General features: G+C 34.3%; 2 protein-coding genes and 1 long non-coding RNA gene across 4 annotated transcripts; 1 reads left to right on the top strand and 2 right to left on the bottom strand.

Moving 5' to 3' along the window:
- Positions 7,855-8,400, bottom strand: LOC110267374. The gene is made up of 2 exons (XR_002354891.1): positions 8,274-8,400; positions 7,855-8,165 (listed from the first exon to the last, which is right to left on the bottom strand). It is a non-coding gene; the product is annotated as an uncharacterized LOC110267374 (long non-coding RNA).
- Positions 8,159-9,575, top strand: LOC107615017. The gene is made up of 2 exons (XM_016317138.2): positions 8,159-9,242; positions 9,359-9,575. The coding sequence occupies exon 1, from the start codon at positions 8,252-8,254 to the stop codon at positions 9,119-9,121; it is 870 nt and encodes a 289-aa protein (XP_016172624.1). The 5' UTR covers positions 8,159-8,251; the 3' UTR covers positions 9,122-9,242; positions 9,359-9,575.
- LOC107618025 lies at positions 11,183-22,972 on the bottom strand. Of its 2 annotated transcripts, XM_016319947.2 has the most exons (14): positions 22,313-22,971; positions 19,331-19,440; positions 18,463-18,525; positions 18,179-18,368; positions 17,406-17,510; positions 17,184-17,314; positions 16,496-17,063; positions 15,629-15,694; positions 15,399-15,475; positions 14,473-14,745; positions 13,659-13,983; positions 13,425-13,574; positions 12,642-13,178; positions 11,183-11,606 (listed from the first exon to the last, which is right to left on the bottom strand). In XM_016319947.2, the coding sequence occupies exons 1-14, from the start codon at positions 22,568-22,570 to the stop codon at positions 11,418-11,420; spliced, it is 3,042 nt and encodes a 1,013-aa protein (XP_016175433.1). In that variant the 5' UTR covers positions 22,571-22,971; the 3' UTR covers positions 11,183-11,417. The 2 variants fall into 2 exon arrangements, with proteins under 2 accessions (XP_016175433.1, XP_020968407.1); XM_021112748.1 differs by lacking the exon at positions 19,331-19,440 and having other exon boundaries at positions 22,313-22,972.

A 22,972-nucleotide genomic window follows, 5' to 3' on the forward strand; every position in this document is an offset into this window, starting at 1 on the left:
AGATCATCGTCATTATAAATAGTTAAATACTCATGGCTGTCCTATAACATAATATTTCGACCTTATCAGCAAAGTTTATATTTTGGTTGAAACTTCATAACTTTTTTTTTTTTGGACGTGAAACTTCATAACTTGAGTAACCGTGATAGAAAGCTTTATTGGGTCACACACAACAGTAATCACAGCCCACCCCCATTATGTGGCTCAAACCCCCAACACTTTATATAAGTGAATTGGTCATTCCACCTATGCAAGTTGGTTATTCCACCTCAGTATACTTCCATTATAAATTTAGAGACTTACTCTCAATCTCATTTTGGGATGGCCACGGGTCTCCCGTGGACATGCCCCCGTCCCCCGCTTTTATTGTCCCGTACCGCGACGGGTAATGGGGATCTTGTATCCGCTAGGGTTTGGGTATCTGCGGATATTTGTGGATTTTTTTTAAACAAAAAAAATGAAAATAATTAAACAAAATTAGAGATAACAAATACTCCAATGATAACAGCAAATCCACAAATGAATAAGGCAAATCTATAGCAACTTTGATAACGGAATTAAAATACACAAAACATAGATAGTAATAACAGCAAATCTACAGATACAGTGATAACAGCAAATCACATATGAAGAACGACGTAGACGGCGACCCTCAATGCTGCCACGAAAACGGCGACGACGACCCTCCTTACTGTGACGAAGACGACGTTGAGAGAACCCTTCCTACTGTGACGAAGATGGCGATGGCAATCCTCACTGCTTCAACAAAGATGACGACTGCGACACTCACGGACGCGTGAAGAGTGAAGATGCCAACAATGGATGATGAACGACGAAGAAGGTGATGCGATTTCAGTGAGAAAAAGGAGTGCGGGTGCGCGACGGTGAGGGTTTAGGGTGCCAGTGGGCGGCAGACGGCGAAACGGCATTGGGAAAAAGGTGGATTGGAGAGGACAAGAAGTTGAGGTTTCGTGAATGATTTCATCAAAATTTGGACGAAGAGAGGGAGTGTGAATGATGGCTTAGGGTTCACAGGAGGGTTTGAAACTATATGTATATGAAGGGCATTTTGATCATTTTTTATAACGGAATTATACGGAAGACCTCTGTTTCCGTTTCCGTCCCGTTTATTATACAGGTCTGTCCCTGTAAACCCCGATTAAATTAGTAAATAATTAGTCAATAAATTAGTTTTTAATAAGGAGGATTAAAAATGTGAATATTATATCAAATTAGGATAGAGCTCATCGAAACGAGAATTTTGACACCAATTTCGAAGAAAACGGTCTAAAATTGGACCGAACGGGCCAAACCGGACCGTCGGTCCAACCGGACCAACTCATTAAAATGAAGCTGAACCCCTTTCTCTCCCTCATTTGGATGCAGCAGCGTGAAACACTTCCAGGGAGGGGAGAAAGCTTCCGTAACTTTACGGTAAATTTCCGATCCCCGAAACTTCTCCGTCCGAGCTCCAATCGCCGCACCGTTTGCGGCCACGCGTCCACCGCGTCGAGCTCTACATTTCTACCGAAACAATTTTACTGGTAACTTGTTTAATCACTCTCAGCCCTCTTTTTCCCCAATTTTCGAATTTTAAGTGGGAATGTTGAATTTCTTTGATTTCTGATATTTTAGGATCCAATTAGCTTGAGAGAAACGTTCACTCTTGCTTATGTGAAGCTTGGGTAAGGTGAGGATACGATAATTCTATTTTATTTTCATTGAATTTGAGCTTTGAGTATTAAATTGGATATATATGTGTTATGAATGTGTATTAGGTTGTGAATAAATAATTGGAGCTGGGAATTGTGAATACTGGAACTTGGAGGAAGCGGATTAGTTGAGTTTTGAGGGGCTACCTTGGTTTTGAATAAATAGCTTTGGTCGTTACGTGGAAATCGGCCAAGGTATGGTTTAGGTTTCTTGCATTTAATATATAATGTTCTGTGAAAACTTAGGCTAGATGACCATTGGATAAGTTGGAATGCAGGTGTATGTTTAATGTTTAGTAATTTGTCGATAAATATATTTGGTTGAAGTTTATTGGATAATTAGTTTTTAATTTTGGATGGTGAATGTTGTTATGTTAATTTGGAGAGAATTATGGTTGAATGTTATTGTTGATGAACATAGTTAGTTTGGTGCTTGTTGATTAACTAATGATTTGGTGAATTATTGATTTGAGGTTTAATTATTGTGGAGGTTGTGATAATGAGGTATTTTGTGTTAAAAGCCTAGGATTTGTGAACTATGATTCTTAGTTGGATTTTGGTTGTTGGACTTGAATATTGCATGAGTTTAATTGTTGATCTGAGGTAGATTTATTGTGGTGATTGTTATGATGATGAGAAAGGGTATGTTGAATTGAAAAGAATGCAGGTTTGGACCCGAAAAGGGTGGCAAAGTCCGAGTTTTAGAAGAGGTGCTGCCGAAATTTTATAAAAAATTAGAGATTTTATTTAGATAATTATTTAAAAGAGATTTAGATTTAAAGGTTATATGGTTTGATTTTGAGTCATTAAGAAAATGAGTGTGTTTTAAGTTTGAAGTTTGATTCGTAGAAAAGAATGAATTATATTTTGAATTGGAACTATTGATGGATTATTCTTCAAGGCTCCTAGCATATTATAACTCTTCTGCTATTATATGTACTCATTTTATTTTAGAGGTCGTAATACCACATCACCTCTGTTTTATGACTTAAGCGTAAAGCTTTGTGTGGTAGGGTGTTACAGTCCCCATCTCCCACGGGAAAAAATTGATCCCCAAATCTATTGAATAATTCTCCACATACAAGCGTTTTTTTATACAAGTCTTTACAAGTCATTTATATTAACGCGCTTCGAACCGTTACTGCACGTTTTCACTGCACCTTCTTCTTCTTCTTGCTGTACGTTCTTCTTCCTCTTCTTCTTCTTCTTTTCTTTCGTTTCTTGCCTTCTCTTTCTCCTTCTTCATTTACGTGCTTTTCTCTCTGTTTTCTTTTTTCGTTATTCTCGATTTCCATTGTTTTTTGACATCAAGCTATGAAATCGTTTTTGAAGAAGAAGAAGCAGCAGAAGATGAGGAGGAGAAAGAGAAAGAGTTCTGAATAATACATAAGGTGTACTTCAACAAATTTTGGGTGTATTTCTTAAATCCTTTGGGTGTAGTTTTGTAATCCTTTGGGTGTATTTCTGTAATCGTTTGGGTGTATTTCTGAAGTTTCATTATCTTCAAATTTGGCAAGAAACTCGTTTTCATGGAGGAAGAAGAAGAAGAAGAGTCTTTCATAATGCATGGTGAGTAGCGCGCTTTGGAAACAGGAAGTGGTTGAATAACGTGCGTTTATTTACTCTTGAATGTGGGAGTGTAATGCGTGTGTTTTGTTGAACTTGTGTTTGTAAGACTTGTAAGCCAAAAAGATTTATATGTGTAACAAGCCTCATCTATTCTCCATAAAATAAATTTTTGCAGATATCCGCCCTGCCGAAAAAAATTTGCCATGAATTCTCATTCCTATATGAGAAATTCTTTCCTTTTTTTTTTTTTTAATAATCTTCATACACTTTGTGAATACCTTATTTTTTTGTTTTTAACGCCTTAATTCACTTGTACTGTCAAACAACTTTTTGCGCATTATTAATTTTTATCAATTCATAGTATATCTTGATAGTTAAACTCATCAAATTTTAGAAAATTCAAAACATCAATAAATAAATATTAAATATGAAATTTTAATGCATTGTATTGTAAAATTGTACATTCAATTGTGCAATGTTATATCAACAAAAATAACTACTTTTTATATGAATCATGTGAAAAAATCAAACCAAGAAAAAATGAGAATTGAAATTTTCAAAGAAATTCAAATAATTCATTTTTTGTTGTTTTAAGTAAGGAAAAGAATTCAATTCTCGAGTGAATTCTAATTTCTATCGTTCAAAACAAGCTTTACTTATATGATCAAAACAGTAAAAAGTTAAATTAATAAGACAACTACGACAAGACTTACACTCAAATACTCCAAAAATGCTAGATGTCCAAGTGTTTTCACTAACTAAGTTAACTAAGTTATTAAAATTTAAACTTCAATCACGCGCCCTCTTCCTTCTCTTCCTCCAACATCATCATCATTGCTGTCGCCATCACTATCATCACCACCACCATCGTTGTCGTCCATCGTCTACCGTCACCACCACCATTGCTTCTTGTTTAATTTCTTCTTTGTGAATTTGATGAGTTGAGTGAAATTGAAAAGGTATGAATGCCTTTTATATTATTTTTCTATGTTCAATATTTGTGTGTTATAATTGTGAATTTGTATACTATGTTGAACAAAAATGTGTGCTATGCTTAAATATTTGTGTGCTGTAATAAACTAAAATTTGTTTAGTGATTTTTGACAAATTAGTGTGAGCTACCAGACTATTAACTTCGATTACTTGTGTTGTTTTTCTATACTCGATATTTGTGTTCTATTGTATATATTTTTGTTTTTTTCTTAATTATGGTTATTTATGATGATCTTAGTTTTCTTTAATTGAATTATTTGAAAAACTAGTGTTATTCTATGATTCTGTTTTTGTGCCATATGTGCGAATTTGTGTACTATGCTGAACAAAAATATGTGCTATAATAAACCAAAATTTGTTTAATGATATCTGCCAAATTAGTATGAGCTACCAAGCTATTAGCTTCAATTACTTGTGTGCTGTGAAAATGAAGGGGTGTGTGTTGTTTCACTTTGTTTGATTTACACATGTAATGTGGTATGCTATGTTGATGGACAACTGCAAAAAAGACGAGGCGATCACTGAACTTCTCAAGAGCCATTGCATTTAAAGCTGATTTGCACCTCTTGCATTTAAGGACAACATTTCATGACCACAAAGGAGATGTGTTGGGGGCTCTCAGACATTGTCGTGTCGCACTCTATGGACCCTAACTACTAAAAAATGTTGAAACTGCACATTAAAATTAATAGACATGAGTCATGATGACATACTTAAAAAAAGTGTCAACATCTTTTTGTGTGTGTATTTCTTTCTTGAAAAATGAAACCTATAATGTAACATTAGCTTGTAATAAATGGTTATCAGTTTACACACCAGGAAGAAAAAGAAAAAAAAAATAAATGTATAACAAAACTCAATAAAAGAATATACACATAAATTTTGATGTAGTAAAAATTTGTGTATTATATGCAAAAATTTGTGTATTATATCGATAAATTTGTCAAGAGCTGTGTGTGTTTTGGAAAATAAAACCCGGAAAATAACATTGGCTTGTAATAAATGGTGATTGATTTATACACCATAAAAAAAAAGAAAAAATAAATGTGTAAAAGAACTCAATAAAAGAATACACACATTTAAATATTGGTGTGCTATCCAACAATAGGTCATGTGCAAATTTTTGTGTGCTATCCAACAAAAATTTGTGTGCTGCATAAGATATAGAAAAACTTGTACATATAGTACAAATTCTTTGAATTATGTACTAATAAAGCATTGGAAAACACACGTTTTATTTTGAGAATAATTTTTACTGTAATTAAGCTAACTTGATTGAACTTAATTGACAAAATTACTTATACATGTAACATTACTACAAATACTCAATGAAATTAGATCCCCAATTCTCTATATTAGTTATCAAATTTCATACAACAGAAAAAGCATCAATAAATATGTAACTTCAAAGTCAATAGTTGTGTTTTCAAAATCGTAAAAAATCAGATGAATGAAGCTTATTTTAATATCACAAGATTTACACATCCAGTGTAATTAGATCTCCAATTCCCCACATTCGTTAAATTGACAACAAAGTTTAAAGTTTAAACTCAGACCTTATGCGTATAACCAAATTTTCACCACTAGCTCAACTCGGATTACTTGTCTGTATATTCTGTATGGTGACCATAATTTGATTTGATTTGAACCGTTTAAAGTATATTCGTACACGTGTATGTAGAATATACTGTTTTGGGAAGGTTTTTAGAAAAATGATTTACTGATCTCCTTGTATTTAGAAAGATTATATTTTTGGGATATATCTAAGATGAGCACAATAATAATGTATTTATTAGATATGTCACATTTATATAAATCATTAGATTTTATTAGATGAAAATTAAAGACTAATATAAAAGAAGAAGATTAATGAACTCTATTTATTAATTAACTAATTTTGTTAAAGATATTATTATATAAAATAATTTTTTATCAAAATATTTTAAAAATATAATTTATTTAAAATATTATATATAATACATAAAAATATTAACTTTTTCATTTTTTAAATTTTTTTAGAAAAACATAATAAAAAATATCATTATAAATACGCGCATATCACATTATATATTTACTTATATTAGTAAGACCTAAACTAATCAAACTTATGCAATTAAAAGTATTAAAACTGTATACAAAATCAGACTATTGTAGAAATATAATCACATAGTATTTATTAGAGTCTATCAATATTCTTCTCTTATATTAATCTTTAATTTTTATCTAATAAAATCTAATAATCTATATAAATATAACACATTCAATAAACACATAATTATTATACTTATTTTAGCCATACCCATATTTTTTGTATTAGCAATAGAGAGATTCTTATTCACTGAATCGAACAAGTCAACCCGATGCTCCTCAGTTCTCATGTTATTAACCTTTGTGCTTATGTAATCAACTAATCTACAAGTAGATAGTCCAAGTGTGTGATTGTAATAAGCAAGGACGAATTTAAGGATGAATAATGCTTTTAATTTGATGTTTATACTGTTGATATCATATCAGATATTTCTTTGACAAACATTCAAGAAACCAATACCGATATGTCAACAAGGCAAGAAACCCGGCGAAGCAAAAACATTACATCAATTAATCATTGTGATCATCTTAACTTGATTATCCAATCAAAAGTCAACATAAGTAGTAAAACATTTCTAATTATTTTTTTAAACAAAATAACCAATTTATAAAATAATTAAACGTTTCATAATAAAGGTTAACCACCAAAAATATTTCTGAATTATTTAAACATCGACAAAAATACACTCAAATTTTACTATCGACAAAAATGTCTTTAAATAATTTAAAAATACAACAATAATACCCAACAGTAAATATATATTTTCAAAAAATACCTTAGAGATTGAATTTTGATGTGATTTTTCACAAGTATAATTAAAAAAATAAGATATTATTATTCTTAAATTTTGGTGATTTTTTTCTATGTATATATTTATTTGTGATTTTTTAAAAGTATTATTAGTTGTTAACAAAAAAATTACAAAAAACATATATACTCAACAAAAAATTACCAAATTTTAAGAATAATAATATCTCATTTTTCTAATCATGCTTGCAAAAAATTGCATCAAAATTCAATCTCTAATATATTTTTTGAGAAATACATATTTAATGTTAGATAATCTTGCAAAAGAACTAACATTAAATATGTATTTCTCAAAAAATACATTAAAGATTAAATTTTGATGCAATTTTTTACAAGCATAATTATTAAAATGAAATATTATTATTCTTAAAATGTGGTGAATTTTTGTTAAGTATATATTGTTTTGTGATTTTTTAAAAGTATTATTGGTTGTTAACAAAAAAAATTATAAAAATCTCCTAAATTTTTTTTTTAACTGAAAACTCTATCAAAACTATTACAGACCAAAAGAAGTAAAAAAAATAGATTTAACCTTTAAGCCGAAACAGGTCAGCTTATCTGGAGGGAGAGACCCAAACGCTGCATGCACCCGGTCAAACAAGCCCCAAGCTACTAGCTGTAACTCATTTTTGTTAAAAAATTTTCACAATTAACTACTTTATTTTTTGGGTTACACTGATTATCTAACCATAAAACCAAAATTAGTAATTAAAAAATTATAAAATAATAAAATACACCGTAAGAGGCGCTGTATTCCAGCAAAAACTTTCCCTAACCATATCCATTATCCATATTGTTATTTGTTAAAAATTGCTGTTAGCCCCGCCAACCTTTCCCTTTAGGCCAAGTAGGTTCTTTTTTTTTTCATTCCTCCTTCTCTCGCTACAAATTTCGAACCACAAATATTACTCTCTCTTCCATTCTCATCCTAAACTCTCACTCAGCATTCAGCAACAACACAAATCTTCTTCCCCCTTTAATTCTCTATTTCGCATCTTTAAATTCCACAGTAGGCACGCACGCAACGCAATAGGAAAAGCATTATATATAGATCACAAGAAAGAAGGGATTTGATATATAAATGAAGTGTCAGAAACACGTACCGGATTCAACCAGCGACATCGGCGTTTGTGCCACTTGCCTCCGGGAGCGCCTCCAAGTCATTCTTGCGGCCCAAACCCAAGCCCAGGCCCAAACAGAGGACGAAGACGAGGACCAACCAGCAGAAGCTCTCGCATCTTCAGACCACAGCAACAACCAATCGGAAAAGAACGCCGACGAGAAGAAAAACCCTCCGCCGATCAATGCTAACGACTTCGACGGACGGAAGGACAATGACAACGACAAGGTAATATACAGTACGCCGCAGGTCGGACCGCCATTCTCCGTAACCGCCACGGAATGCGACGGCAAAACGCCGAAGAGGAAGCTTGGAAGGTTTTGGAACCCTACGAGACTGTTCAGGACGAAATCAAACATGACGGAAAACTCGAATCGGGAATTGACAACTACGTATCGATCGTGGATGTCAATGATCTTCCATGACAGACGGAAGAACAACTGCGGTGACGCCTCGAATTTCCGGCAATCTGATCGAGAATCGGAGGGTTTCAGCAGCGAAATCGACGGACACGATCGGTCGTCTTCCACAGAGAGCAGAATCTCTCTGGAAACATCTCCGAAAGGCCGGAACCAGGCGGCCCCAGCACCTGCGCGACGGTCGCGATCGTTACAGGCAGGGAAGAGGGTGTTTAACTGGAGGTTATGCTTGAGCCCGTTGGTTAGGGCAAATCCCAACCAGCACTTGGTCCATAACCATAAAGGAACACTTCAAGAAACCGGTTCCGTGGGTGGTGGGGCCCAGAAAATTAGATTTATCTCGGCAGCGTCCTTTAGCTGCAGCCGATCGAAGAAGCTTGCGGATATTGGAAGAGTCGCCCGCAACCGTTGATTTCTTTTAGGGCTCTGTTATCAGTTATAATTACTTAAAAAAAATTATTATCTATTAATTTCTTTGTGCAGTTTGATTTTAAGCAACAAGAATATGTGCATTTTCTATTAACGAAAAGGAGGTGAGTTGAGGAGGAATCATTTGTCAATTTTTTATTTCTTATTTTTTTGAATAGCTTTTTGTCGTATTCAATAGGCACTAAATCTTTTGAGTTTATTTTGTTGGTTTATTCAATAGATTATTCAAAAACATAGTTTGGCAAGGCAACAGCCAAACAGAGTCCAAACCAAGTGAAGGCCAAGCAAAAAACGCAAATTTCGTTCTCCAAAAGGCATCTCTTGGACCTCTTTGCTCTCGTTGAATACATTTACCAACTTCCCCATACAAAAGATATTAACCGTTGAAGGTTCATGCCTGTGCCTTTTTAGAGTAAATAATAATCTTAATCCTTGGATTATAAGCATCAGTTACATTAGTTCATGGAATTAGAAAGCTATGTGTAAAGACTCCAAAAAGTCAAAATCATACTTTGTCCATATTAATTCTCATAATATATAGTTAGTCAAGATGTCAAATTACTCTCTACATATAGAATTGATTTTTGTTTGTCTTTAAAGTGTTTGATTTAAAGTAAACAACTGGTTGAAACTTTAACGATTGATAAATAATGACAAAGTGCAAAATAGTATGAAATATGAAATATCCAATAATCCAACACGTCCTTCATAGTCATCGCCATTGCTAATGTCCTGTGAACGAACACCATCGCCTTCTACTTTGATCCTAGAGGCTACAACTCTTCGGAGAACTCGGCGAAGACTGAAGCGTGTTTTTAAATCAAACCTTCACACTCTTGTATCACTAAACTGCTTTGCAGAACACAAAAAAGCTTCTTTTAATTCAAATTTGAAACATTTCTTCTAAAGTGCAAATTTTGATATACTGAATTTTCCACTACCACGTTTCGAAGACATTTTGACTAATAAATTTAAAAATTAGTTACTTTATATATAGATTAAACTACCATTTCTACTCATCAAAATTTTAAACACTAATAAATCGATCAATGAATAAAAGAAATTGCCATTTCTACTCATAATAGATAGTTATGTACAATAAAATTATCCGAACATTGAGAAATCACTTAAACTCTAAATTACCCTTTTTCCTTTTCCAACCCTCCCTTTTATTCTTTTTATGGATTTCACCATTTCCTTCGCCAATACCACCACTGCCACCAACGTAAGCCCCACCTTTGGAGACAAAGGGAATTCGGCGACGCATTGCCTGCCGCTAGGGACGGGATCCCGTCCTCAATGCCTTCCTGCGTCACCTCTTGGTAGAAAGTGTCCCACGTGCACCACCCGAAGAAATCCGCAATGCTTCACGACCTTGAATGCGCCGTGGACGATGGCAAAGGGGTCAGTGTCGGCATTGATAAAAAGTGTGGCTAAACGACTTGCCTTGAAGGCATGCTCTGAAGCTTCCTTTAATGAGAGGGAAGAAAACGGTGTAGATGATCTGGTTACTCTCGTCACCCTCGTCAGATTCGAGATGGAAACCGTCCTTGTTCTCAACAAGAAAGAACTGAGTTTTCAATAGAATATCTCTTCCTTTGTCTCCCATCTTTTGAGCCATCCACCATAGCTTGAAGCGGAAGGAGGAAGGTGGGATTTATGGTTGGTGTCAGTAGTGGTGGTGGTAGTAGTAAAGGAGATGATGAAATTCATAAAAAGAATAAAAAGAGAATTAAAATTTGAGAGATGACTGTTGAGATTAGAATCAAGAAAAGAATAATTTGAACATTTTTAAGTGATTTTTCAGTGTTAATTCTATCATTCGAAATCATCTTTTATGGATAAAAATAGTAGTTTTTTTCATAAATAAATTTATCAACGTTCAAAATTTATCAACGTTTAAAACTTTCAGTAGATAGAAATGATAATTTACTCTTTTATATATAAAAAGAAACTAGTATAATGCTTTAGTTTATTTTGAAACCATCTTATTTGTTCCTATCAAATTTCTTCATATCAAGCCTCACAATGGCACTAGCAGTCATAAATAATTTATGGATCTATACTTGAATAAATAAATAATTAATTATATGTTGCTAGTAGCAAGGAATTAAATCTTGCCCACAAATAAGTCTCTTCCTGATTTCACCTTTTTTTCCCTTGAGGGGGATTAAAAAAAAGAGTCTATTCTATCTTATCTAAACAAAGAATGAAGTCCTAGCAACAAACATTTGAACACGGCAATCACCAACTCACTGTCAACAGAGGAAATTGGGAACTTAGGGCTTCCTCAGGGCAGATGCTGCCCCCATTGCAATGGCAAGGACAATGCCAAGACCAGCACCAACAGATGCACCCACAGCAGCAGAATTAAATGAATTCGCCTTAGCTCGAGTATCTCTACTTGCATCACTTGACATTGCTTGTTCTCTTGCCAACTCCAACATAAGTCTGTCTCTGGCAAATTCCTGCGCCAAAAGAATTGAACAGAAATAGAATTTCTCATTATGTACTACTGTAACAGATAATATTTGTAGTGTGATGAGCGAAAATTGAACCCAAACGATATCAGCTGATAGATACTTCAATTTTTATAACTGGTTAAGCCACTGTAAGGGATGAATATATATCAGATCAAACAAATCAATAGTGCTCCATAAAAGAAATTCAAACAATCAAGAAAGCCAATTAGAATAAGTATTTTTCAATACACACCATGGTGTATTGTTGAATATTTTATTAAAATGAACAAGATATGAATGCTTTGTTCACATATTAAACGTCATGTATGTTAGTAAATTATACTGAATCTGTGACATGGATGGTTGATCTAGAATATTAGCAACATAGGTCTTAATGGACATTGATTTTATTCATGTACATCTAAAATAAAACTGTTTCCTATTCTAAACCAATTATTTCAAGAATGTTTATTTTAAAAACAGTTTGGTATGATGAATAGCATGTTTAAACCAGAAAACTGGGGAAAATATAATTAGAGACTTGACTACACAAAGAAAAGGCCTCCAGCAAAGGAACCAAGATAAGGACTCCAGGCCAATAAAACTGGATTACCTTTCAAAACCTGCCCCGGGCCCAATAAAGAAAAATGGGGTCATCATTTACCCAACAGAATGTCATCATATGCTTAGTAACAATTACCAAACAGAAAGCATCTTCACCTCATTGAAGCAGCCGGAGAACATCAGCAACTCGCTGGATATTGGAATCATCTCACAGCCTTTGGAGGACCTTGTTTGTTTTCCTCTAAAGCAAAGCTTATGGGTTTTATTGTTTGTTATGCATTTTTTAATTTTGATATTTTGCTTATAAATTTTTAGTTGCAGGCTTATGAATATTTGAAATCCAACGGAGCATGAAATGCATTGTTCTATGATAATAACATTTATATGAAAGGCAATTCACAAATATAGAGATACTACTAGTATTACTCAAAACAAAATAAGATAAAACTATGAACCACAAAATAAAGATTTCCCCACCTGTAATGAAGACTCCTCATGACTGCGAAGTACCCGGTGGATTTGTTTACAAAGAGAGTCGACACCTTCAACTGGAAGAACTATCTCCTTCCTCTGGAAGGGCCTTTTAACAAAATTAATAGGAGCCAATAAAAGCTTTTGAGGACCCATCTTTTTAACAGAATCTGCATTGTTTGGATCCCATGATAGAGTGGCCCCAGCAAAACCAGGCATAACATATGGACAGGAATTTATAACTTCGGTTGAGTTAGGAGATGCTTCGTAAGCTTGCAAAACAGCATTGATCGCTACCTTTTGAAGGTGTGCACTAACTGCAAATTTATTTGTTATTGCGAGAACCCATGGAATTCCAAGAGACTTGGCCTCATCCAAGAAAAGTGAAAGGACAGGCTTTGGTTGAGAGCTGTTTGAATTACTATATCGAGGTATGCTATGGGATAGGTTGTGAACAAGAACAATTAAATCTGTCTTCCTACTTAGATCTCGGATTCCAAGCCACAAATCATCCCTGAAGCAAGAAGTTTCCTTGTTAAGTTCCTGCAAATTAATTAAGAGAAATGAAAATTTAAATGAACATCATAAGGTACATTTCATTAATTTAAATGCACATCCAGAGTTTACTAGCAAGTGCAACCCAGCTCACTATTAAATCAAACATATCAACATCCCAACTTTTCAAATCAATCATATATATCCACACTAGTGAGTACAAAGGAGGATATTTTGAAAGGAGAGTAATATTTAAAATTGGAAAGCAACCGACACGAAAAGAAGGTTGGTTACCTGCATATTTACTCCAGAGGAATCACAGTAGCACAAACCACCAGCAATACCTTCCTGCACATCAACATCCAAAAGTGCATCCTCTATGGAGGGAATGTTGGATTTACGTTTATTCAAGATTGCCTTTAAAAGAGTAGTTTTACCAGCACCCTGCACATTAGACAACTCATACAACTTATAAGATGATAAATAATAAATTATATCCAGAATGATCCCAAAGCAAAATTGTCATACCTCCATCCCAATTAATCGTACCCTACGAGTTCTGATGTGAACCTCTTTAGAAACCGTTGAAAAATCACTAGTGCAGAATATTGAAAAGTTATTTAAACTTTCCGGACGGATAAACTTATCCTTGTCAATGGGTGCTAAGTTCCTAGCAAGCTCAGAATCAACAGAAGTGAACACGGGCAACAATGAATCTAACAAAGTTTGATGCTTTGGTGGCCTTCTTAGTGGAGCACCAACTAATATTCTCATCTTCTGTAATTCCGGCTGAATTCCTTGATTTGAAGAATACTTTGGGGCAGAAGGAAAGGACTCAACTGAAGTCGAACACCTAATTAAGATAAAAATACACATTACATTACCTATAGGACCATTGAAGTTAATGTTTAAGAAATAAAAACATTTAATTAGAAAGTTGTTGGGCACTTCACAAACAAATCCACCACTCCATCCTATTTCTTTAATAGAGTGATGTATATTATAAATACTAATTAGGGTCTTTTAAAGATCAACTGGGAAGAATAGATATCGTGCACAAGTATTCAGAAGTGTATTATTAATCAAATGAATAAAGCCACAGACTCGTGAATGGCTTGTTGTCATAGCAATTTAGCAATTGATATGCATCTCTACAGAACCTTTAGTGAAATATGGAAAACCAATTAATTTATCCGTCATTATCAAAGTAACTCTTAATAATAACATTATTGAATAATTTCTCATGTGTCTGCCCTTGCTCCCACCCCTCCAATTCGTAAAATTATATATATACATGTTATCAATAAATTTTGATGTGTCACAAAGTATAGCATGTCAATACCAGTTACCATTAACTTGGGCATGAACCAATGTACAGAGATGCAACCCAAAACCAGTAATATCAACTTTTAGAGGTTCTCCATTTTTTGCTCCAGGCCCATCATCCCATCCGAGAGGAACAATTGTAGTTGCAGTGCGAATAACAGGAGACTCAACTATATGCCCGAGCTCCACAGTCCCTGCAGTTGCAAGGCCAAGCCATTGTTGTAGATGAGGAAACTGCTGCCATTGCTCAATCCCTAGGAAATTTTCACTCATACACAAATCATAGATTCTGCAACAAATGGAGGAGGAAAAGGATTATTTTATCTCAAATAACTTCAATTAAACATGTACACAAGCAATTTCAAATGCTTCAACAACCAATCCTTATTCTAGTTGGTGACTAGGTGGGGATTCAAGGAGCTAGAAGCACAAAAATTAAAAAGTTTATTCAACAGAGATGACCATTATTAGAATTAAATGGATTTAACACAACTCAATAGTTAGCTCATATGGTGAATGTTAACCCAATAACTTGTAAAGGCTATTTAGGCCCTATCCCTATGTGATGTGGTGAGTCCTGTACAAGTAGGACTAGACATCTGGTGTATAAAGTTTACAGGACTAGACATCTATGAATGCCCCATTAACAACCATAGGACAAGCCCCTAACACCACAATCAAGTCGATCCAAATCAAAGGCTTCGATATCATATATGAAATGAGTGGCCTTAACCCAAAAACTAGCTTAGTAGCTCATAGAATGAGGATTGCCATAACACTTATAAAGGCTAAGTCTTATCTCTAAACAATGTGAGACTCTAGCAGCCATTAACAAGTTCTTTGAAAAATGGGGGAATGTGGTCATTTAAAAGTAATAATTTTGGGAACATATAAACATAGTTTCAAATATATATAACACGACAAGTACGACTAGTCAAGTACCTTTGGAATCTAGATCTATATGATTTCATTGAATGAGATTGTAATCTTTCCCTCAATTCCGTAATCACTGATTTGACCTGAAAATGTCTTTGCCAAAAGAAAGCAAACAAAATGAGAGAACTTCCAAAAGTGTATTTATATATAATATAAGGTTTAAATACAAACTATCATCCAAAAAAAGGCAATGGAAAAATATCATGGATCAATAAGCAATGAAAGGAAGCTCATACCGATGTCAGTTTTGAGTACTCCGCACCTGATAGTGACTCTACTGAGGAATTTCCCAATAAATAAAGCTGTTTACATGAAACCATTTTTTATCAGTTAAAAATTAATGAGAGGGGAAAAAAGGGGAAAGGATAAGCAGAATATAAAAATAAAATTGCATGGTCATTGATGGAAACAGTTGACTGTAGGACATTTTACTCTTTTTAATTGATCCTACTCATTCAAACAGCTTTTTGTAAATACAAATATATGAGAAATAAAAAAGGCTTGATCATTAATGTTAAGCTCCACATTGCTTAAGAACAAAATGTCCATGATAGCTTCTAATAGAAAACTTGGGTAGCCCCTCTTTGAGCTATGTTTTTATCTGGAGCTAAACATACAATCTTAATTTGATATTAAAGCTTATCCTTTGATCTTCCCTCCCTCCATTCTAACATAAGCCTTCAGGCTTCCCCTTTAACCATGCACATAAACTCATGCTTCCTAGCTTTTTGCTAGTATATATAAGCTACAGGATGAAGATTTTCATATTATATAAAGGCCAATAATTCAAAAGTAGGAACTTACAGCTACTTCCTACTTTTTCAAAGTAAATGAGACACAGAAACACTACTTTCACACCAATCATAGAAAAGATAGAGCAATGGCGGGAAAAATCACATGAATAACCAAGCCAAGAAAGCAATAAAAACAAACATAAGAAAATGATGGACTGCTTAAATAACAAACCCCTCACATTAACATGCCCAAGTAAACAAAATAAACTATACAAATTTAAATTTAAAATAAAAAATAAAAATAAAACTTCATCCTTAGTTACAGCAAAAGAACACTAGTGGAAAAGAATCATCTCTGATAATATCTACCTGTCCGAATGGCACATATGAAGGTAAATATGGAACTCTGCGCCATTTTCTTTCGTCTCCAGTTACAATATTGCCTTTTGTATTTGTTTTTCCATTCTTTGCCAACTCCAACGAATGTTTGTCACTGTCTGGAAAAGGCTTGAGTGATATGCCATCAGAATCCTCTTGTATTTCAAGTGATTGTGGTTCAACTACTTCCTCCTCAATCAAAGTACTAGCAAGAGAACCAGTCATTGAATTTGTTTCAATAGAATTAATTTGTCTCTCTCGTTTACTAAATTGTCTCAGTACGGATTCTAAGGGTACCAGCTTTGAGAGTCTCCAGAAGGATTTATGCAAAGGACCTACCCCCAAAACCAACTGCTCTCCATCATTCTCTTTCGGCTTCCCTGAATCTTGGCCCCTCTTTGATGATAATAACCCATTAGTTTCATTTTCAGAAAGCACTGACTGAGGCTGAGCATTATTATAATGGTGGAAATAAGCAGGAGATAAAATACGAGGAATCAAATCTTCCGGGATGCAGTAACTCTTAAAATAGTGCTGCCAACCTTTTCTATTAACATAGCTGCAAAAGGGGAAAAAAGGAAAAGAAACCAATGAATATTTTTAAGTTTTCATGTTTCTAAAGAGAATACTGCAGCTAACCAATTTAGACAAGGAGTAGAAAAATACAGCGAAAACATACTCCTTCAGAGCAGCATTTCCTACAGGAGGCTGAGAAAATGTTATACATTTGATAGAGACTTTCTCATTTTCCTTTGATGAAGATGAAGCAGCAACTACTCTCAAAATGGCAAGAGTAGCTAATGCGGCTACCTGTGTAGAACATCAGGAACTTAGCATATGCATATTGTTCAAATGCATCTACACCATTGTTATGAAATCTAGATGGATTAATCATACTTACAGCTCCACCAAGTGAATGACCACATAAAACAAGCTTGCGTTTCTTCTTTTGAGCAAGCCTATACAATTCTAAAGCAGGTATTCCTTTAGCACGAGCCAAGAAACCCTAGGAGTGAAACCAGCAAAATTAATAGAACCTAAGGACACCATATTTACATCTATAACATTAATTAACATATCACAGTATCAATGACTAAAGGTTGGACCATATCCTTGATTAAAAAATACCTAATAACATAAATAGTTGAAAAGAATATAACATACCATGGTGATTAAGTAATTATTAATTGACCATATTACGCAGCAATATAAATCATAAATAGCCTATAAGATCTAAAGAAGTAAACCTTGAAAAAAAAAGGTAAGTGGTTAAATGAATCTGTAGACGCCATACTCTTCAGAAATTCCAATTGAAAGTTGCAACTGAGTCCATGTAGTTTCAAAAATATTTTAAATTGGGTTCCTTACAGGCTCAAAAGGTAGGCTGAATTCAACGCCTCACAAGAAAATATCAGAATTAAGCACATGTGATATATCACATATTCCTAGACTAACTCAGTTTCTAGTGCTCATTGATCAATGTCTTGGTTACATTATTCTTATTTAATTTAATATTGAACATGCTATAAACTTCTGTATGTGTGGGCTCATAAATGCACAAAGTTATACATAATTCTATAGAGAAGTTTACCTGATCCCTCACCATTGAAGAATATAAGAAAAGAACCAATCAATAAAAATAAAAATAAAATTGATAGAAAACAAGCATTTTACCCTATGAGCAGCAGGTTTAGATTTACTATTTATTTGTTTAGGCCTTGACTCCAAAGGGTTCCACATATATTCTTTTCCATTTAAGTTTTCACCCTTATCAGATTCAGCATGTGCACATCCATCTGCCGCCTCAGGAGCATCCTCATGGAAGATCGCACCTTGAAGTATATTTGCATCAGCAATTACATCCCTATCAAGAAAATATAAAGGTATATAAAAATCATTCTCAAGAAGAAGTACTGATTTTTTAAAAACTTACACAAAAAATCCCTGAAATAACTCACTTATATTGTTTTGTCCCTATAAAAGAAGCAAATAAAGTGTCTCCTGCCTCAGCCAACAAATACCTGAAACAACATAATCTGTCAAATAACAGTCCAACACAGCTTAAACCAGACACTAATACAATCCATTTTGGAAAGAAGTGCATACAAAAACATGTAAGCACAATACTACCTTGAGGAGAGACAGGAGGGGGGAAAAGGATCTAAGTGGTTATCAATAGATTAATTGCATTTATTTGAAATATCTTTTAGGTACTTGTATATAAACATTCATTTTTAGCTTGCTTCTCCCTGTAGAAAACATCTTAGTTTAGTCCCTATGTATTTTTGAGGATGAGTTTTGACTCCCACCAAAGTAAAATCACTGCCCTGTGACTTAGAAGCTACAGGTTCAAATATTGGAAAGAGCCTCACTGCTCAGGGGAATGAGGTTCCATAAATCCATCCTCCTCAAGTGCCACCATCTAGCACTAGGGCGGCCTACACCTATAATTATTTTCACTTCTATCTCAGTAGTCATTGATTTTTCACCATTATAATACCGAAGCTTATCATAAAGTTATCACGATGCATAAACTTAATGGACGCATAAGGGTCAACATGAAAATGTGTTATATAAAGAACTCCACCAATGAGTGTCACTGCTTCCTAACAACCTCGTCCTTTATGTCCAAATGTTCAAATATTAGGTTAAGGGAAAAAAAGGTTTCTAGTTGCTCAAGAAACCGAGGATGAAATTTTCAGGAAGAAAATAATAGAAACTTCCAATGTTCGAATATTTAATGGCATTTATGAAAATAAAATTAGAAGAATTCTATTAAAGGCAATGATAATTCACACGAATAAAGTTATATAAAGACTAACATACCTATGAGGAACATGATCTGACGAAGGTTGCACCCGTTCCAACGCAACAATATGTCCTCCAAAATCAGCCTTAAATTTATTTACAGCTCTAATCATCTCAGTGGCAGGTCTCTAAATTATAGGAAGTCAGACATAAATGAGAGTAATTAACTTGTCGATTGACACTAGACATAAATGAGAGTAATTAACTTGTTGATTGACACTAACTAACTAAATTTCATGCAAGCATAGCATACATATACTCTAAGTGAAGTTTCAAAGTAGCTTCGTGTTTATGCAAGACCTAAGGCCATTTAGTATGGTGAAAACTCTTATTTAGTTCCTACTTTTTCCAACATATTCTCTAATGCTAATCATGGTTATTGAGTCACGAGTTCATACAAGTCGTTTGGCTGGTTATTCGAATTGTCTTCACTTCTAAATCAGACGATTCGGCATTAGAATCACACTAATACGTGCTGGAATCGTGAATCACAAATCAAAAACGATTCCCGGTGGCACTAAATCGTGAATCACACGTTTGAAGTTCATATGCAAAGTTCGGCAAACAGGTCAAGAAAACCCGATGCTCACTCTAAACATGGGCTTTCTCTTTTTTTTTTTTAAGAAGAAACAAAACACTGAACACGGTGGGTTGTATTTTAAATATTTAATGTCTCTCTGCACCACAAATGGTGCATTTCCATTTGTTTTCCAGGGGAAAAAAAAAGTACAGTGCCTTTTATGCATATCAAGATAAAATCCAACAAGTATTCTGAGTCAACTTCTCTTCCATACTTTCTTTTTTATCTATCTCTGCACATTATTACTTGTATATTTAATAATTAATTTTTTAAGATTTTATGCCTTCTGTGAAATATTTGTTGACGATGATTTTGTATGTTTTGAGCTTATACATGACTTTGGTGATGTTTTTATGTTATTGGTATCATGAATTTTTTGTTCAGAATACTATTTGTTTGTGTTATAGTATACAACAACAACAACAAAGCCTTATCCCATTAGATGGGATCGGCTACATGGATCAAACAACGTCATTGCAGCCCTATCATGTGTTATAGTATATACAATGTAATTTTGAACCATATCCCTTAATCTTACTATTCGATATGATTTACAATTCAATAATTACCCTTAGCATTCAATTTAAGAATCGCGATTTGATAACTTTGATGCTAATTTGCACTTAACAAAAAATACTACATATACCTATCTAGCTTTTATTACACTAATTGACCTACCTATCATTACAGAATATAGATCATATACGGTAGCAAAAATTAGGTTTTGGCTCTAATAGGATCCAAAGATCTTGCGACACAGCTTTGGTTTATGCTGTATTTTGCTATTTATGTGGTAGACAAGAATGTAAGAAGTTTTCATGATTGCTTTTCGAATGTAGACTATATTTGAGATAGGGTCGCTCTTTTGGCTTCCGTTTCGTTCCCTGATCATTGTGTGATTTCTGGAGTGCCATTATCTAACACATTGCTGACTCAAAGCCCATTCTCTGAAATCCTTTAAAATAAATTAAAAATAAAAGGTGAAAACTCAGGTACAGTCAACTTCAGGTGAAGTTGATAGTTGAGAGTCGTTAACTGATTTGACTGATTTGACTAAATTTTCATCTAACAGCTCTCAACTATCAACTTCACGTGAAGTTGACTGTACCTGAGTTTCCACCAAAATAAAAACCTACAAAAACTAGAGACTTCCCATTTCTAGAAAGAGAATAAAGCAAACAGCATAAACCAACACAGAAAAAAGCTAACCAAACTTCACCACCCTCCCATTTCCTCAACATAATCATTTTAAATCAGATAAATAAACCAAAAAAAAAAAATTCAAAATCTCCCACAAAGCTGAAGCCAGGCCTTCTACAGCTATATTTGGATTGGTGGTTTGAGATGAGTGATGAGCTCAAGGCAGTATAATGAGCATCCATTGTTTGGATTGGTGGTATAGGATGGTGGAACAGAATGGGGCAGAAGGAAATTTAATCGGCCCCATACTTGGATTGACAAAATTAGGATGGAGTGGAATGATTACTAATGGAACAGAATCCATTCAATTAAATCAAAACTTTAATTTTTTGTTCTTTCCAATACAGGAGGTTTGGGATGGAATTAAGTTTCATTCAAACAATGGAGAAGAATAATTAATCTACTCCTCTGGACTCCATTCCACTCTATATCTATCATCAATCCAAACTTAGCAAAAAATGAGGTTTGCGATCGAATTGAATCCATCTATTCCATAAAAATCCTCATATTTTTATCCAATCCAATTTTGAGTGTTTAGAGGGGAAGCCCATTTTATATAAGACAATATTAACTCAATTCTTTTGAGCTCCATTCACCACTACCTTAAATATTACTCTACTCCAGTTCCTTTTGTTTTTGTTTGGGTATTACCACTCCCTTAACTTCCATCAATCCAAGCATAGCCTTAAGGTAGCATTAGGCTCATGTCCTCGGATAGAAAAAACAGAGACAGTAAGATGGTAAAGACAAGTCTCCCACGTCCCTTTAACTTCGGACAAATAGAAGGTAGTTAAAAATAATCTGAGATATGCCTCTGGTGTTCTCTATTTTGAAAATAGAGAAATTATCTTTCCCAAGATACTCTTGTCCCCAATGTCTTTGTCTCCTCTGTATCAAAATGTTAAACCACACACTACCTAAATTATCAGAAAAAATAAAACACAGCTCAGCTCTCTCGTGCAACAGAATGGAATTACTTCATCACTAACTATCCAACTCCATTTCTAATTTTGTCTATTGCGCTATTTCCCATTCCATCCCAAACTACTAACCAACATACCCTTAAATCCTAATTGAACCACAATTTAATACCATTGTTCAACAACAACAATACTTAGTGCAGTTCACTGCATGGATTAAACAATGTCATGCTATGCTATTACAAACAACAACAACCGCAGCTAATTACTGAGTTTCATATGCAGTGAAAAGAAAACTACCTTGTAAACGCACTCGGAGAGAACCATGCAACAAAGGAGATCCTGCAAATCAGAGACGGAATCAGCCTTAAGTGCGAGGCAGAGATCATGGAGCTGCTTCCGGCGCCGCTCGTACTCCTCATGGATCCTCTTCTTGTTCTCCCTGTGGCTTGTCCATGGCCACTTCATCCGCCATTGGAGTGGTCCCCACGACACCTTCATCAGCTTCGCTCCCTGGTCCCTGATCCACGGCTCCACGCGGCTCTGTATGAACTCCATTGCCGCGAGGGACAGGATAGCTTCTTGCGGATTTTGAAAGAAATAATAATCAATCAATTGATTCAATACAATGATAATCCATGTTCCTAACCTAATTGAAATTTAACGAGAAAGAAAGAGAATAAAAATCTAGAGTTGGGTTTTTGTTTGTGTGTTGAGTTTAGAACAAGGGAGGGATAAGGGATAATTATTATAATAATTATTATAATTTTGAAATTAGATTTGGGCGTATAAAATGGAGAATATGCGGGAGGTTACGAAACGGAATTGTATGTGACGTAGACTGGGGACTGTCACAATCACATTTTTGGGGTTGTTTGGTTTCTTTTTGAGTTCTGGTAGTTATATCTTCTCTCGTTTGATTGGAAATTGTTGTCCACAAATATTTGATTAATAGAAACT

The sequence above is a fragment of the Arachis ipaensis genome, chromosome B09, assembly GCF_000816755.2.
Source record: "Arachis ipaensis cultivar K30076 chromosome B09, Araip1.1, whole genome shotgun sequence".
NCBI lineage: Eukaryota > Viridiplantae > Streptophyta > Magnoliopsida > Fabales > Fabaceae > Arachis > Arachis ipaensis.